Genomic DNA, 15,291 nt, shown 5'->3' with positions numbered 1-15,291 from the left:
TTCCTTTTTTTTCCGAAAAATGAATAGCGTTAATGGAGGTATTTATTCTGCAAAACTTTTGTATGAAATATTTTTTAATATTTTGTTTAGTTTACGATATATATTCAAAAACCGCAAAAATGTCTCAACTTTGAAGTATGGTTTTACCCCTTCAAACGTTGTTTGGCACAAACTAAAAATTTCTAAATTCATATATTCACCCCCCTCTACATTTATGCCAAGTTTCATTAAAATAAGAATTTACGGGTTCTCGCGAGGTTCCCTTGTCAAAGTATTGTAAAAATTCATTATTTTCTGCAATTGTCAGCCTATTGCAGAAAATAATTTTTACAATGCTCTGTGTATTGTAAAAATTTGATATTTTCTGCAATTGTCGGCCTATTGCAGAAAATAATTTTTACAATGCTCTGTGTATTGTAAGAATTTGATATTTTCTGCAACACTCTGTGTATTGTAAAAATTCGATATTTTCTGCAATTGTCAGCCTATTACAGGAAATAATTTTTACAATGCTCTGTGTATTGTAAAAATTCGGTATTTTCTGCAATTGTCAGCCTATTGCAGAAAATTATTTTTACAATGCTCTGTGTATTGTAAAAATTCGATATTTTCTGCAATTGTCAGCCTATTGCAGAAAATAATTTTTACAATGCTCTGTGTATTGTAAAAATTCGATATTTTCTGCAATTGTCAGCCTATTGCAGAAAATAATTTTTACAATGCTCTGTGTATTGTAAAAATTCGATATTTTCTGCAATTGTCAGCCTATTGCAGAAAATAATTTTTACAATGCTCTGTGTATTGTAAAAATTTGATATTTTCTGCAATTGTCGGCCTATTGCAGAAAATAATTTTTACAATGCTCTGTGTATTGTAAGAATTTGATATTTTCTGCAACACTCTGTGTATTGTAAAAATTCGATATTTTCTGCAATTGTCGGCCTATTGCAGAAAATAATTTTTACAATGCTCTGTGTATTGTAAAAATTCGATATTTTCTGCAACACTCTGTGTATTGTAAAAATTCGATATTTTCTGCAATTGTCAGCCTATTGCAGAAAATAATTTTTACAATGCTCTGTGTATTGTAAAAATTCGGTATTTTCTGCAATTGTCAGCCTATTGCAGAAAATAATTTTTACAATGCTCTGTGTATTGTAAAAATTCGGTATTTTCTGCAATTGTCAGCCTATTGCAGAAAATAATTTTTACAATGCTCTGTGTATTGTAAAAATTCGGTATTTTCTGCAATTGTCAGCCTATTGCAGAAAATAATTTGTACAATGCTCTGTGTATTGTAAAAATTCGATATTTTCTGCAATTGTCAGCCTATTGCAGAAAATAATTTTTACAATGCTCTGTGTATTGTAAAAATTCGATATTTTTTGCAATTGTCAGCCTATTGCAGAAAATAATTTTTACAATGCTCTGTGTATTGTAAAAATTCGATATTTTCTGCAATTGTCAGCCTATTGCAGAAAATAATTTTTACAATGCTCTGTGTATTGTAAAAATTCGATATTTTCTGCAATTGTCAGCCTATTGCAAAAAATAATTTTTACAATGCTCTGTGTATTGTAAAAATTCGATATTTTCTGCAATTGTCAGCCTATTGCAGAAAATAATTTTTACAATGCTCTGTGTATTGTAAAAATTCGATATTTTCTGCAACACTCTGTGTATTGTAAAAATTCGATATTTTCTGCAATTGTCAGCCTATTGCAGAAAATAATTTTTACAATGCTCTGTGTATTGTAAAAATTCGGTATTTTCTGCAATTGTCAGCCTATTGCAGAAAATAATTTTTACAATGCTCTGTGTATTGTAAAAATTCGATATTTTCTGCAATTGTCAGCCTATTGCAGAAAATAATTTTTACAATGCTCTGTGTATTGTAAAAATTCGATATTTTCTGCAATTGTCAGCCTATTGCAGAAAATAATTTTTACAATGCTCTGTGTATTGTAAAAATTCGGGTCATTTCTGCAATTGTCAGCCTATTGCAGAAAATAATTTGTACAATGCTCTGTGTATTGTAAAAATTCGATATTTTCTGCAATTGTCAGCCTATTGCAGAAATTATTTTCTACAACACTCTGTGTATTGTAAAAATTTATCACGATTGCGGAAAATGATGAATTTTTACAATACACAGAGTGTTGTAAAAAATCATTTCTGCAATAGGCTGACGATTGCGGAGAATAATGAATTTTTACAATATTTTGACATGGGAACCTTGCGAGAACCCGAAAATTCCGATTTTAATGAAACTTGGCATAAATGTAGATTGGGTTAATGAATTTAGACATTTTTAGTTGGTGTCCAAAAACGGTTTGAAGGGGTAAAACCACCCTTCAAAGTTGAGACATTTTTGTGGGTTTTCGATATATCTCGTATACTAACAAAATATTAAAAAATGTTTCATACAAAAGTTTTACAGCATAAATACCTCCATTTAACTACGCTATTCATTTTTCGGAAAAAAAAAGAAAATTATAAAAAAAATTTTTTTTAATGAATAGCATAGTTAAATAAAGGTATTTATACTGTAAATTCTTCATATGAAAATTTTTTTATACTTTGTTTAATTTACGAGATATATCGAAAAACTGCAAAAATCGTCTCAATTTTGAAGGGTGGTTATATCCCTTTAGACCTTTTTTGGGCACCAACTAAAAATTTCTAAATTCATGTATTTACCCCCTCTACATTTATGCCAAGTTTCATTAAAATCTTAATTTTTAAGTTCGCGAGGTTTCTTTGTCAGTCTAGTGTCCAAAAGGAGATACATGATGACTTGTTTTTTGTTCTCGCTGCACTGCTGCACTGCAGTGCAATAAGAACAGATTTTATAGCTAGATAATTATAAGATAAGTAGATACAATGGTCCGTATTCAGAACAAAAATGTTAGCGCGTTGTTATCCAATAGAAGAATCTGTATTATAAAAAACTGATTTTTCTATTAAATAACAACGCGCCAACATTTTTGTTAGAGCGTTCTGAATATGGGTCAATAAGTATAAGGGAATACTTGTAAGAATGAAAAGAGCTCGGAAGAATAAACAAAGATGGAGAGAACATTTGTCAAATTATCACTATATTTTATTCCTGAACACGATTGTACATAATATAGCTATAACGTACATTTTATATAGACATTATAATGTAAAATTTAATGTAGTGATATAAAATAATTTATATACATTGCACGTTTGTATAATAAATAACTTATATACATTGCGTGTATAAAAGCATACATCTACATGGTAATTTAATAAAAATTTGGAGTTTTTTACATATTGAATTAATATTAATCAATCGTGTTATCGTTCGTCAAAACTCTTTGTCTGTCATTAAAATATTCTCTTAAGGTTCTTGATTCCTCTCCTACTGCACGTGACGAATTATGAGAGATCAGAAACTGGGAACTGCGTGAACCTTATCTTTACTACTAATTTATAATCTACATTGCAAAGAGAAAAAGAAAAAAATCACGTTGTTTATTCTGGCTACTAATATAATTTCACGTGATGAGAGGACAGGAGCCCCAACGTCGAGTGTAGATGAGCGATTACAGTAGACGCCTATTTATAAAAGTTAATGGAAAGTGGAGTAAGACTTTATTTACTGATGTGACATTTTGTCGTTTGTTTGACCACATTGAGTGAAATAAATTCTGCGTTTCTTATCAATATGAGCGCGATTTATTTGATCATGATGGAATTATTGTAAAAGAGAACAATGAATCACTTGGTGATATTTTACACATAATAATAATTCACATTCATGTATATAATGTATGTACATTATATATATGCTTACGATCTATTTTTATACACAACTTTACGAAAATGTATATCGCTACGCATTAATATTCTCATATGGAAGGATCATGTAAAACAAATATCAAGATCATTGTTCTAAATTGAAAATTTACAGAACGAGAATGTATTACTTATATATAGTAATTGCGCGAAGATAAATTATCACATCAAAACGCGTAACATTGATGATCAGTAATAAATTGAATGTATAATATAAACGTAAAAAGAGAGGAGGATAGCAAAGGAAAGAAATTTTTGTCTCGAGAAAGTGATAGAAACGAGATATGTCACATAATGCTTAGCGTATTGAAAATACACATAAATTAATATTATTAAAAGGATAATAAAATAGAAAATATCAAGACTCGTGATTAAAAACATTTTTCCGTCTCATGCAAAGCGCGCGGTTGTGGAAAGTAAACAAATTTAGAAAAACAAAAAGGGAGAAAAAAGGCTGGAAAACCCTTTTTCCCCCTTTTTGTTATGTTCTAGTACTAGCTACATTGATCGACGTACTCACGATTGTAGACGACGTACTCACGATTATAAAACAATGGGTTTCTAATTAATATAAAAGCCCATTTTTCTAATAATTGTGTCTGTAACGCGGATGATTCTTTGGAGGGCAGAACTTGTCTTCAATTATAGATTGAACTACCCACGTGGTCGATAGTACTGGCATTTGTTGCCGATTTGCATTATTTGATATTGACAACAGGCATTCCTCAATAGGCACGATCACGACATCTCTGCCACACGAATCCGTCGTTTGTACGTTCTCTGAAAAAAAATAATAATTTTGTAAACTCTTTTCTACGAAACACAATAATTATTTGAGTTCTAAAATTAATCTCAAAATTTTCTTCCAACTTCTTGTCGAACACTCTATATATTAATAGTTCAAAAGTAAATTTGTGCTTGAATATTAATCTACATAGCAGTGAAATAAAATACCTAAGTATTTTACCTTCTTATTCTTGATTTTGCTCGGCGGCCCTTTCACGCGCTGCTCATACGGCATACTGATTATCTATCTCTCTCTCTCTCTCTCTCTCTGTATACCGTTTATAGCATAATGGTCCTGAACCAACGACTAAGTCGAATCGCTTGAGATATCCGATCCGACCGATTCCGTAGACTCCGAGGACTCCGACTTGCAGATACATGATGATGAACCGGAGGTCAAGAGGAGCAGCGCATCAAGTCTTTTGGAACGTGGCTTGTCTTTGTTTAACGCGTCGTCTTGCTCCGCTGGCTTGCTCTTTTTCGCTCTCGACGGTGCGTCCGACTCCGATGCGTGCGGCTTGTCTGAGATTTTGCCGTCATTCTCTATGTCGATCTGCACATCGACATCCGATTTCACTTGTTTGCTGCTCGGCCTCTTCACAGCCTTGCCCTTCCTCGTGCTGTCGGTTACTGGTTCCACCTTCGAGGTCGTCGCAGGCTGCTCCACCAATGTTGACGGGCGCATATTGTCGCTCTTAACGGTCAACTGATAATAAGGATGAGGATCATCCAGTCGCTCATTGCTCACATTCTCAATGTCGACCACAGGTGAACTCGTGGCACCGGGAATGGTGGTGATACTGCTTAGCTCTGCGTTTGTATAATTTAGAATTGTCTCCGTCAGCAGACGGTGGTTCTTCCACTCGCGCGTCAAATGATCGTACGTATTGGTCAACATCTGCCTGTTCGTATTCTGGGAGAAGTATTTCTTTGCGTACTTTCTCGGACTCAATAGGGCTTTCAAGAGGGCAGTGCTGGACGCCGAGCTGAACGAGCTGATTGACGACAGGTCAGATGTTCTGCTAATCGCCGGAGTCAGCGCGTACAGCTGGGGATTACTGTATACAGAATCGGGCGACGAATTGGCCTTGTCGAATATGTCGGCCGAGCTGTCCTCACTCTTTTCCCTGGGCACGATTATCATGGGCTCACAATTTATCGCGGTCAACTCCTTGCTCACGGGCTTCCCTGTGTTCTCGTCCACGTGCAACAGACACTTAAGCTTCAGGTGCACATCAATCTCCTGCTCCACCTGCAATAATAATTTTCTCGTATTTTTCCACATATTTTTACCATTATATAACAAAACATTTTTTTTAACAAACAAGTTTATTTTGTAAATCTGGATTATTGATATGCTATATAAATAATTTTTTAACAAGCAGCGTCATATTATGAACAATTTTATTCCGATAAGAATCAAACAAAGAAAAAAACGGAAAATATTTAAACAGTAAATATAAGGTTTCCGATTAATTAACGATAATTAATATGCAATAAAGTGCAATAGGTATACTGTTGCTCACCTGCACGATCTTAGTCTCGTGATCACTTCCATCCTCTCTTTCAGAACTGGACATTATTGCAGCAGGTATCCTGAAAATAAAACCAATAAATAATTAAAAATTTTTTTCTATTAAATTGTGTTAATTTCTTTTATAACCTTTTTAAATACGAAGGCACACAAATAGGTACAGGCATACTAATAGGGACACTTACCTTAGGCTAAGTCACTCGCTCGCAGGACAAAGATCGAATGTGGAGAGAAAATCGCGGCAGACTCACAGACTCCCCACCTTCTGAAAAGTTCCTTCCCCATTGCTAACCGGCCGCCTCGATAACGGTACAATTTTGAAAAAGGGAAACCAAAATGTTCACGCGCCTCCGCAAGAGAGGTGATTCGCCGAGTAGCGAATACCATGGTAGCGACGGCTAGCGATTCGCCAGCGCGCGAAACGCTATTGGCACATGCCATGCAGCTCCGGCGTGCACGGTCACCATGATTAGCTTGAGATACTCGCGTCAATTTCCGATCGACGAGATAGTGCAAATAAAAATTCAACAGAATTTCTATTTGCGCTATCTCGTCGATAATTGTCTTGAATCCTCTTTCAGAAAAAATTCTGTGTTTCTTCGCTTTTCATACAATATATTACAATTATCGATCGACGTTTCATTTTAATCCACATTACTGATTTTCAATACTTACCTATCTTTCATGAACTACATGTAAAACGTACTATTTTCTGAAAAACATTCCGAAGAGTACGCAACCGAGTTATTCGCCAAATTTACGTTTAACATTATTAAGGTAAAGAGGGAGAGAGAGAGAAAAAAAGACAAAGCTAACTTGAAACAGATAAGTAATCTAAAGAGAAGGGTTCCTGGCAATAATTTTATAAGTTGCAAATTGAACAATGTTATCAGACGTTGTATTTTACGGTATATCATATATTCCGTATCTTTTTTTTTTTTGCTGCTGCCAGCTATTTATAAAAGACTCTTGTTAATGTTGTACATTTTATATAGTACTATAAATTATTTCTTCTATTCGTGAAATGTTTTTAGAGAGATATTAGATATTCGTATGTGTGTGCAAATTGACGCACGCATTTGATTGTGAATAATAATATTGGGATTTGTCCGTCGAGGATTGATAAACGGGAATAGGGATGGCAAATAGATTTGCTCAAGGCTTCCAAAAGCTCTTATTACGTCCCAACAGTCATGCGTTTAGATCATGATACGTGAAAGTAGAAGTATGAGAGAGAAAGATGGGGCATGGGACGGGGAAGAGAAAGAGAGAATTACGTTTGAAAAAAATAAAAAAAAAGTATATATGATTAACTGCTTTTATATGCTATTTAAGTTAATACAGTTAAACTTTTTTATATTAATTTGATGCATTGTTAAATAATGTTCGCATTGTTTCATAATGTCGAATTATATCTCATATAAGGTAGTTTTGACTCAAATTTAATTTATTATTTATTAGATACAACGCATTATAGACGCGCTGTTTATTTTAAAACTACAAGCATTTCAACTATAGAGATGTGATTGTTTCGTATGTAATTGGTGTAACATAGTGTACGACTCAATGCTTTCCAGCTATGTCACAAGTCCTCTTTTTTATAATGGTTTTCTTTTAGATATCTAGAATGATACGACTATGGGGTATATGTACTACAAATCAATACAGTTCTATACACTTTGGACAGTTTGGATGCTTTTTCAACAAGGGATGGCAAATAGATTTGCTCAAGGCTTAAATAGGGATGGCAAATAGATTTGCTCAAGGCTTCCAAAAGCTCTTATTACGTCCCAACAGTCATGCGTTTAGATCATGATACGTGAAAGTAGAAGTATGAGAGAGAAAGATGGGGCATGGGACGGGGAAGAGAAAGAGAGAATTACGTTTGAAAAAAATAAAAAAAAAGTATATATGATTAACTGCTTTTATATGCTATTTAAGTTAATACAGTTAAACTTTTTTATATTAATTTGATGCATTGTTAAATAATGTTCGCATTGTTTCATAATGTCGAATTATATCTCATATAAGGTAGTTTTGACTCAAATTTAATTTATTATTTATTAGATACAACGCATTATAGACGCGCTGTTTATTTTAAAACTACAAGCATTTCAACTATAGAGATGTGATTGTTTCGTATGTAATTGGTGTAACATAGTGTACGACTCAATGCTTTCCAGCTATGTCACAAGTCCTCTTTTTTATAATGGTTTTCTTTTAGATATCTAGAATGATACGACTATGGGGTATATGTACTACAAATCAATACAGTTCTATACACTTTGGACAGTTTGGATGCTTTTTCAACAAGAAACACAAAGGACACAGTGTAATGTAACACAGTGAATCCCTCTCCCTCTTGTTTAACGCTCTCTGATAGTCAAATCTGAAGAAACAATGTGATCTGCTGCCAGAACCTGATGCTAGGAAAGCAACAGATTTTTAACAAACTTTATAATATCTAACAATGTTAATAAATTGTTGCCAAAAATCTGACAGAACCTGTTGACATCTGACGGATTGGCAGCAGAAATGCAGCAGGTGTTGCTGCTTTGCAATAAAGTTTGCTCGATTTTTGCTGCTAGTTTGCTGATGTAAAATGTCAACAAAATATTAGCAGAATGAGGCCTCAGTTAAGTTTAGTTTGCTAACATTTTCTAATATTCTGTTGCCAGTCTGCTAACATTCTGTCAACATTTTGATGACTGGGCAGCTAAAATATGTGTACAATTGTGTCATAGTTGAAAAGTACTGAGTCGTATACTGTATTACAGAGTATTGCCTACGTAAGTTGCTGAAAATTATCCTCAGTAGCCGTGTCGAAATGCGTCATGTTATGTCGTAATATAAGAAAGCATATGCAGCGTACAACAACTGTGTTACATTGTATCAACTATGTCTTGCCGGAAAGCACCAAAAATTCCTGTATCAATTTGTGTTTCTTGCTGAAAAATTCCTACAATAAGCTTCAAATAGATAGCGTATCTCTATGTATAAGAATATATATGTTTCAATAAAATAAATAGTTTATAAATATCGTAGTTTGTAAATAAAATAGTTTAATAATGTTAGAAGTGTAAGTTTCTAAATATTTAAAATAGCAATGTATAAACATTATAAAAAATTAATAGAAAGGTAACTGAAAAGTTACGATACATTATTTTTTAAATAAAAGTAACTATGACTAATTACTTCTACAAAGATAACTTTTTCATCCTTAAATATATACATTTTTTTGTTGCGAAATTTGTAAATAGCGTCAAATATTAACAGAAAAATACATATTTATATTTATTTGACATATAACTGTACAATTACTTTAAAAAAATAAAATCCAAAGTAGTTTATTTTAATGAAATATAAAATTTAAAACTTAAACAATTGAAGTAGTAAGATAAAAAGAAAAAATTTGATTAAAAAATAATTTTTTTAAAAAAGCTCCAAATATAATAAAATAATAACATTTAGATTAAATTTATTATTATTTATAAATTGTTTTGTGTGTTTTTCTTATTTAATTTAACAAAGTAAAGTTTTTTTAAGAAGAAAAAGAATATAATTGGTAAGGGATAAATGATAACGCCTGCGATACAAATAAGAAAATGCATTTATTCACATACGAAAGGAGTACAAAAGGAAATTACAAGAAATTTACGCGTATACTAAATGCATTTACCGCCTACTTCGAGCTACCAATCGCTTTTTCTTTTCGCTTACGGTGAATTGCGCAACACTACAATCGCGGCCCGTTAAAAAAGATTATCGGTTAGTGTAAATTATATAAATAATAAACATACGACAAAGGGGAGAGTACGCGGTGCGCGTGAAATACCGTCGCGTTCAAGTTATATCGCATTCGATGTACGATGATGGTCCGCTCGCCCGTGTCCGTCCGCGGTCGCCCTTCACAGACGGATTCCTGGATTTCGGGACGCGACGAAGTTGAGGAGCTCCTCGCTGTCTTCGCACACGAAGGGCTTCACGTGATGGCAGGCCACGTCGTGCCACTTGATACCGTCGTTGTAGAAGTTGTTCAAAATGGACAGGCAGGACTCATCGTTACCCTGCAAATGGACAAAGTAATCAAATTGAGGCTTCGCCTTCGAAAAAAAAAAAACGTTTAGGTTCAAATAACACGTTTCGAACAAGCCTTTCTTTAAGAATGTTTACTTTTAGAACTTACAATTAGTACATGTTAGGTTTAATTGAAAGAAATTATATTAAATCAAAAGTACCTTACTTTCATTCACTTATATTTCATTCAAAATAATAATAATAATAAAATAATAATTCTCATAGTTTTGAAGTAAAGATGAAGCCTTGCCTATTATGAATGATTGTGAATAATTCTCTTTATTCATAAATGAAATATATTCTGATAAAACTAATATTTTTACTTTAAATTTATAACTTCAAATTAAAGATGTATATATCACATTTTAAAGTATTACACCAAATTTTTTAATTTTATAGATTGTTTTATTATTACATTTGAATATCTTACTAATTTATAATAAATTATTTAATTTATTATTTACTGCAGTAAAATAAGTAATAATCATCAGCGTTGCATAAACCAAATTTTTTTGTTGTTTTTTTTTTCTTTGCAGCTGATTTTAAGACCAAAATTCAAATATTCATTATTAAAATTTTTTTGTTGATTAAAAAAAGTATAAATTAATGCAGTTTTTAAATTTTAATAACTTTTAATTGGTAGCCTATAGAGCCAAAATATCTTTGAAACAAAAAGCTTTAAAAATACAGAATAAGAAACTATTGATAAAGCTCTACATGCATCGCAGTTTTCAAGATTTCAGTTTCCATAAAATTTTAAAAGACTAAACAATCTTCAGTAACTTTTTATATTTAAATGATAGCGCGATATATTACGAGAGCGCGAAGCGCTGATAAAAATTACTAAAGGTCACATATATGACAGCGGTGATAAATCCGAAGATACCACTTTCACTTTACCCTACGAGAATATAAATCAGAGTTTCTCGGGGTCGGCGCCGAAGGAAAGCGCGTTGAAATCGCTCAGCGAGGTCACAACGCGAGATCTTCCCAAATCTGTTTCAAGTTTGTTTGAAATAATTTATTTAAAATGTTTGCTAAAACGTTTTGCAAAAAAAATTATGAGGTTCCTCGTCTGTGCGAATTATTATAAAACTTAACACTGGTAGTACTGAACTGGCCAGTGATTAATTGTTTATTTTAAATATTAAAAGCGCTATTGTTAATGCTCTTAAAAAGGTATTCTAGTCTAGAGTTACATTTTTAATGAGTACAATTTTTTTAATGTTATTTAAATCTAATTTAGTGTTAAATTTCTATAAGGGATCTCCGTTGCACCAGAGTCGTGTGTATCCACATAGTTCGAAATTCGAAATAAAATCTTTTACAGATAAGTAAACTATACCTGTGCAGCTTCACGATTATCTGGCTGCGGTTGACCGTATCCTCCAGTGTTACTCCAGTCTCCGGAGTTACGCTGGGTTGTGGGTCCGATCTTGGCGCCAGATCCAGACCAGAACCATCCATTAATGTTCTGGGGCTGAAGATCAGGTCGGTCGCAGCCGTTGAAGTTGCACTTGCGGCCCGAGGTCCAAATGTACCTCACGTTTCCTGATCAAACGATAAGCGCGTAATGTGATAAAATTGAAAGTGTCGTATTTTTATTCAATTAACAACTGAATTTAACGTGCGGGATTTAATCTGGGATTAAAAGAGAAAATTGTAGGAAATCTCTGAGCACAAAAGATTTTTTTTTTTAATCCGTAGAGGAAATGATTAAATTTCCTCCACGTATAGAAGCTGCTAACCGTAAGGTTTGACGACCTTTCGACGAATGATAGCGCGCGATGCATTGATTATCTTTACCCGGACGTCCGCATCATTGTGACCGCAATAGGAAACTTTGTTCCTTAATTATAAGATTATCCGAAATGTGACAGTAAGACTTAATAACAATCGAGGAAGCAACAAGCAAATAACTACCATTTCCTTAATATGGCCGGATGTATTCTAATCAAATAATGTCTTATTATCTGAATAATAGCTCAAACAACCTCGTATAAAATGTCACGTCTAGCTTGACATCATCATTAAAAAAAAAAACGGATTCACGCACCTATAATTCATGTAATAATATATGATACAATTTGTTTGTGATGCAGAAACTACTCTTTATCGTTTACGTATAATTTTACATGCAAAACATTTTTTTATCGCCCAAATCTTGAAGACATCTGCATTCGGCAGTTTTGCTTGCGCCCGTAAATGTGCGTAAATATTTTATTCTGAACGATGAATTATTTGAATAAAGGATTGAATTCGGAGTGATCTATAAGTAACGCGCGATTGCTCTTCGAAGTTTGTGCACGTTTGAGCCCACAGAGTTTCACGCGAATTGATTAAGATAAATCTTAACAATATGAATGCTAAACTCTTCGAAGGCATCGAACCCGCGTTTCATCATCGTCCCGTTGGTCATCATGAATTACACTTCTCACTCAACATTTCCTTATTGCATCTCGATAAATTTATCTGCGGTTTCCCGTGAAAGCGCGGAATCAGTTTTTCGGAGTCATCAACAGGTAATTAAACAAGTCTCGTCGCATAACTTATATTTACTAGGTATTAGCTTGATTAATTGTCTGAATTAATTTACTATCAGTTATTATTTTATTCCTTTCTCCAAATTACTTTTACATTATATTGTTATCAAATAGTGAGAATTCGATTTGACAACTAATATTCGTTCTAACGAAAGTTAAAATAGCGAAAGTTTTCTTTTATTTGAATAGTGTTATGTATAATATCTAAAGCGAGAGTTCACACGGGTATAAGATGTAAGAATTATTAATTAAAGATACGAAATTAATTAGAATTCATTACTTGAAAGTTAAAGAGAAAAGAAAGTGAGAACGACAATTGAGGGAAAACGTGTATGGAACCTCAATTAGAGAATTATCATATAAAAGTGATATGTTGTCTAACGAAGAATATAAAATATTTAATAATAAAAATATAAATGTGTATAAACAGTTACAAAAATTAGCAGTTCGTGTGGAACTTATTGCAAAATATATTATTACACGGATTATATTATGCTTTCGAAATTTAAAGCTTGTTTTAATTTGCTTTCAATTCCTCGTTTTAAGTTAATATATTGCAATGTGTTACTTATTAATATTTAAATTGATGCTACAAGGTTGATCTATGGGTGCCAAACCGTCAGAAAAATCGACAAAATTTTAGCCGAAACGATCTTTGAAACATAACTTTTATTTAACAACACAATTATTGTAAAGCTGAATATTAATTAATAGATAATAACGAAGGATTTCTAGAATACTATTTTCTTACAAAATATAATAAGAAAAATATCGCATGATATAAATTTAAATTTGATTTCATGATGTTGTCAATGTATTTGGCAATATGTTCGAGTCTTTCTTGAATAATTAGAATTTACAGAGATTCAAATCCGAATCGAGCCTCAACTGATTTGTATTCGTTTGGATGGCACATTTCTAACGCATTTCGAAACACTGCTCACTTCGTGTCGGCGCTCGAGCGGTACGATAGCCGCTTCGGTGGCGACAAGAGTCTCGTTATCGCCGGCAACTTCGCGAGAATCCAGCCTCGCGAAGACAAATCGTCGAATTGCGGTGTACCTACATAAAGTCCCTTTCACGTCAGGTTCCTTTTTCTGAACGGGGCATCAACGGTCAAGTGAAAGTGACCCGCTTCGCCGGGATATAGGGGCACACGCGCGCGCGCGCGCGCGCGCGAAGCGCCTAGTCATCCGCGGATCTAAAAGTTGCACCTCGAATTCCACGATCGCTGCTGCTGCGGGATCAGAGAGACGGGGGGGGGGGGGGATCCGTGAGGAAATGACGAAGAGAAATGACGAGCAGTCACACTGTCGTGCGTTGCGCCATCGAATTCGCGCGGACGCGCCTAATCGGGACCTAAAACCCAACCCAACCAGCGAGGGACTTAATCGCGCGCGGCAAATCGCGCTTGTGCAATCGCGGGGATCTTAAATTGACCAAAGAGGATCCGCTTTTACTTCTCACGCGTTCACGTCTACCACGTCGGATCTGCGAGGGGACTCGGTCTCCGAGGAGGGGGAATTGCGGCGCGAAAATTTCCCTCGCGAAGGGAACGTGGCGCAAAATTAGTGACGTTAATGAGATTCCATGTCACTCGCGCCTCTCGCGAATTTCCGACGCGGATGCTGAAAAGAATGGCGAGATTGCAGCTCTGACGGCGGAGTTTCACCATGGAACTCGAGGTCCGCGCCTTGAATTATTTTCTTGAAGAAGGTTGCGAAATACGGAAGGAATCGATTATTATTGAATTAAGAATAAAGATTGTTTCGCGTGTTTCTGCCTGGACGTGGACTTTGTAAATTATCTACGATAACGGTGCATAGTAATTTAAACAGCAATTTGAATTTCTGAATAATTTGCCGATAGCTTTCCGGTAGCTTTATGTTTTTTTTTCTTTTTTTTTTTTGACGGATGACAGGTTGAAGCGTCTAAAGATGACATAATCAGCGACGATGACTTTTTTATATTTTCACAGAGTACAGATCGCGAGAAGAGTGTAATATAAACATTTCACTGATATGACATTGACACACTTCGGATTATGAAATCGCCAATCGAGTCGAGCGTAATCAATTAATTATTCCTTGAACTTTACGGCTTATCGGCTGATTGTTGCTCCCATCGGCTTGAAGCTCCCGGATGTAAGAGGAGTGGCATCGGAGAAGCGATGAAACAATTATCTTTTACAGCAATATTAATAGTCGAAGACAATCGCGCATTATTTTCCATCGATTAAAAGATAATTAAAAAGATGCTTAACAAATCATCAGTGGAGAGAATTAAATGATTCTCAACTTATTATAGAACAGGATACATTTCATTTGAAAATAATCACTTTTTATTTTTTTTTTTAATTGCGTGAACGCTGCAAGCGCATCTCGAACACAATTATAACGGGAAAGCGCTTGATTTATTTAAATTTTTAAGTTTGATCAGTAAGTCTAGTAAGTTGAAGTACACGAAGTTTCTATTAATCATTTGCACAAAAGTTTAGTTTGGATAAGGTCGTGTTTTTTTTTTTTT

The 15,291-nt window shown here is 34.0% G+C and overlaps 2 protein-coding genes across 4 annotated transcripts in view; both read right to left on the bottom strand.

The window, feature by feature from the left end:
* Positions 1-3,081: 3,081 nt before the first annotated feature.
* Positions 3,082-9,257, bottom strand: LOC118647812. The gene is made up of 2 exons (XM_036293365.1): positions 4,793-9,257; positions 3,082-4,605 (listed from the first exon to the last, which is right to left on the bottom strand). The coding sequence occupies exon 1, from the start codon at positions 5,894-5,896 to the stop codon at positions 4,919-4,921; it is 978 nt and encodes a 325-aa protein (XP_036149258.1). The 5' UTR covers positions 5,897-9,257; the 3' UTR covers positions 3,082-4,605; positions 4,793-4,918.
* A 480-nt stretch (positions 9,258-9,737) lies between these two features.
* Positions 9,738-15,291, bottom strand: part of LOC105838688 — a 28,296-nt gene continuing 22,742 nt past the window's right edge. For all 3 annotated transcript variants that reach the window (XM_012684421.3, XM_036293364.1, XM_012684420.2), the window contains exons 4-5: positions 11,568-11,773; positions 9,738-10,212 (exon numbers count right to left, since the gene is read on the bottom strand). In XM_012684421.3, coding sequence (XP_012539875.1) covers positions 10,054-10,212; positions 11,568-11,773 — 365 coding nt within the window. In that variant the 3' untranslated portion in view covers positions 9,738-10,053. The remainder of the gene's footprint in view (positions 10,213-11,567; positions 11,774-15,291) is intronic.

Source organism: Monomorium pharaonis, chromosome 10 (assembly GCF_013373865.1).
Source record: "Monomorium pharaonis isolate MP-MQ-018 chromosome 10, ASM1337386v2, whole genome shotgun sequence".
NCBI classification, from domain to species: Eukaryota; Metazoa; Arthropoda; class Insecta; order Hymenoptera; family Formicidae; genus Monomorium; species Monomorium pharaonis.
The sequence above is the reverse complement of the archived record's forward strand: the minus strand, read 5'-3'. Positions and strand labels throughout refer to the sequence as shown.

Bases quoted from the DNA above. Each gene is read 5' to 3' on its own strand.
- LOC118647812 (XM_036293365.1), bottom strand. From the start codon at position 5,896: ATGTGGAAAAATACGAGAAAATTATTATTGCAGGTGGAGCAGGAGATT.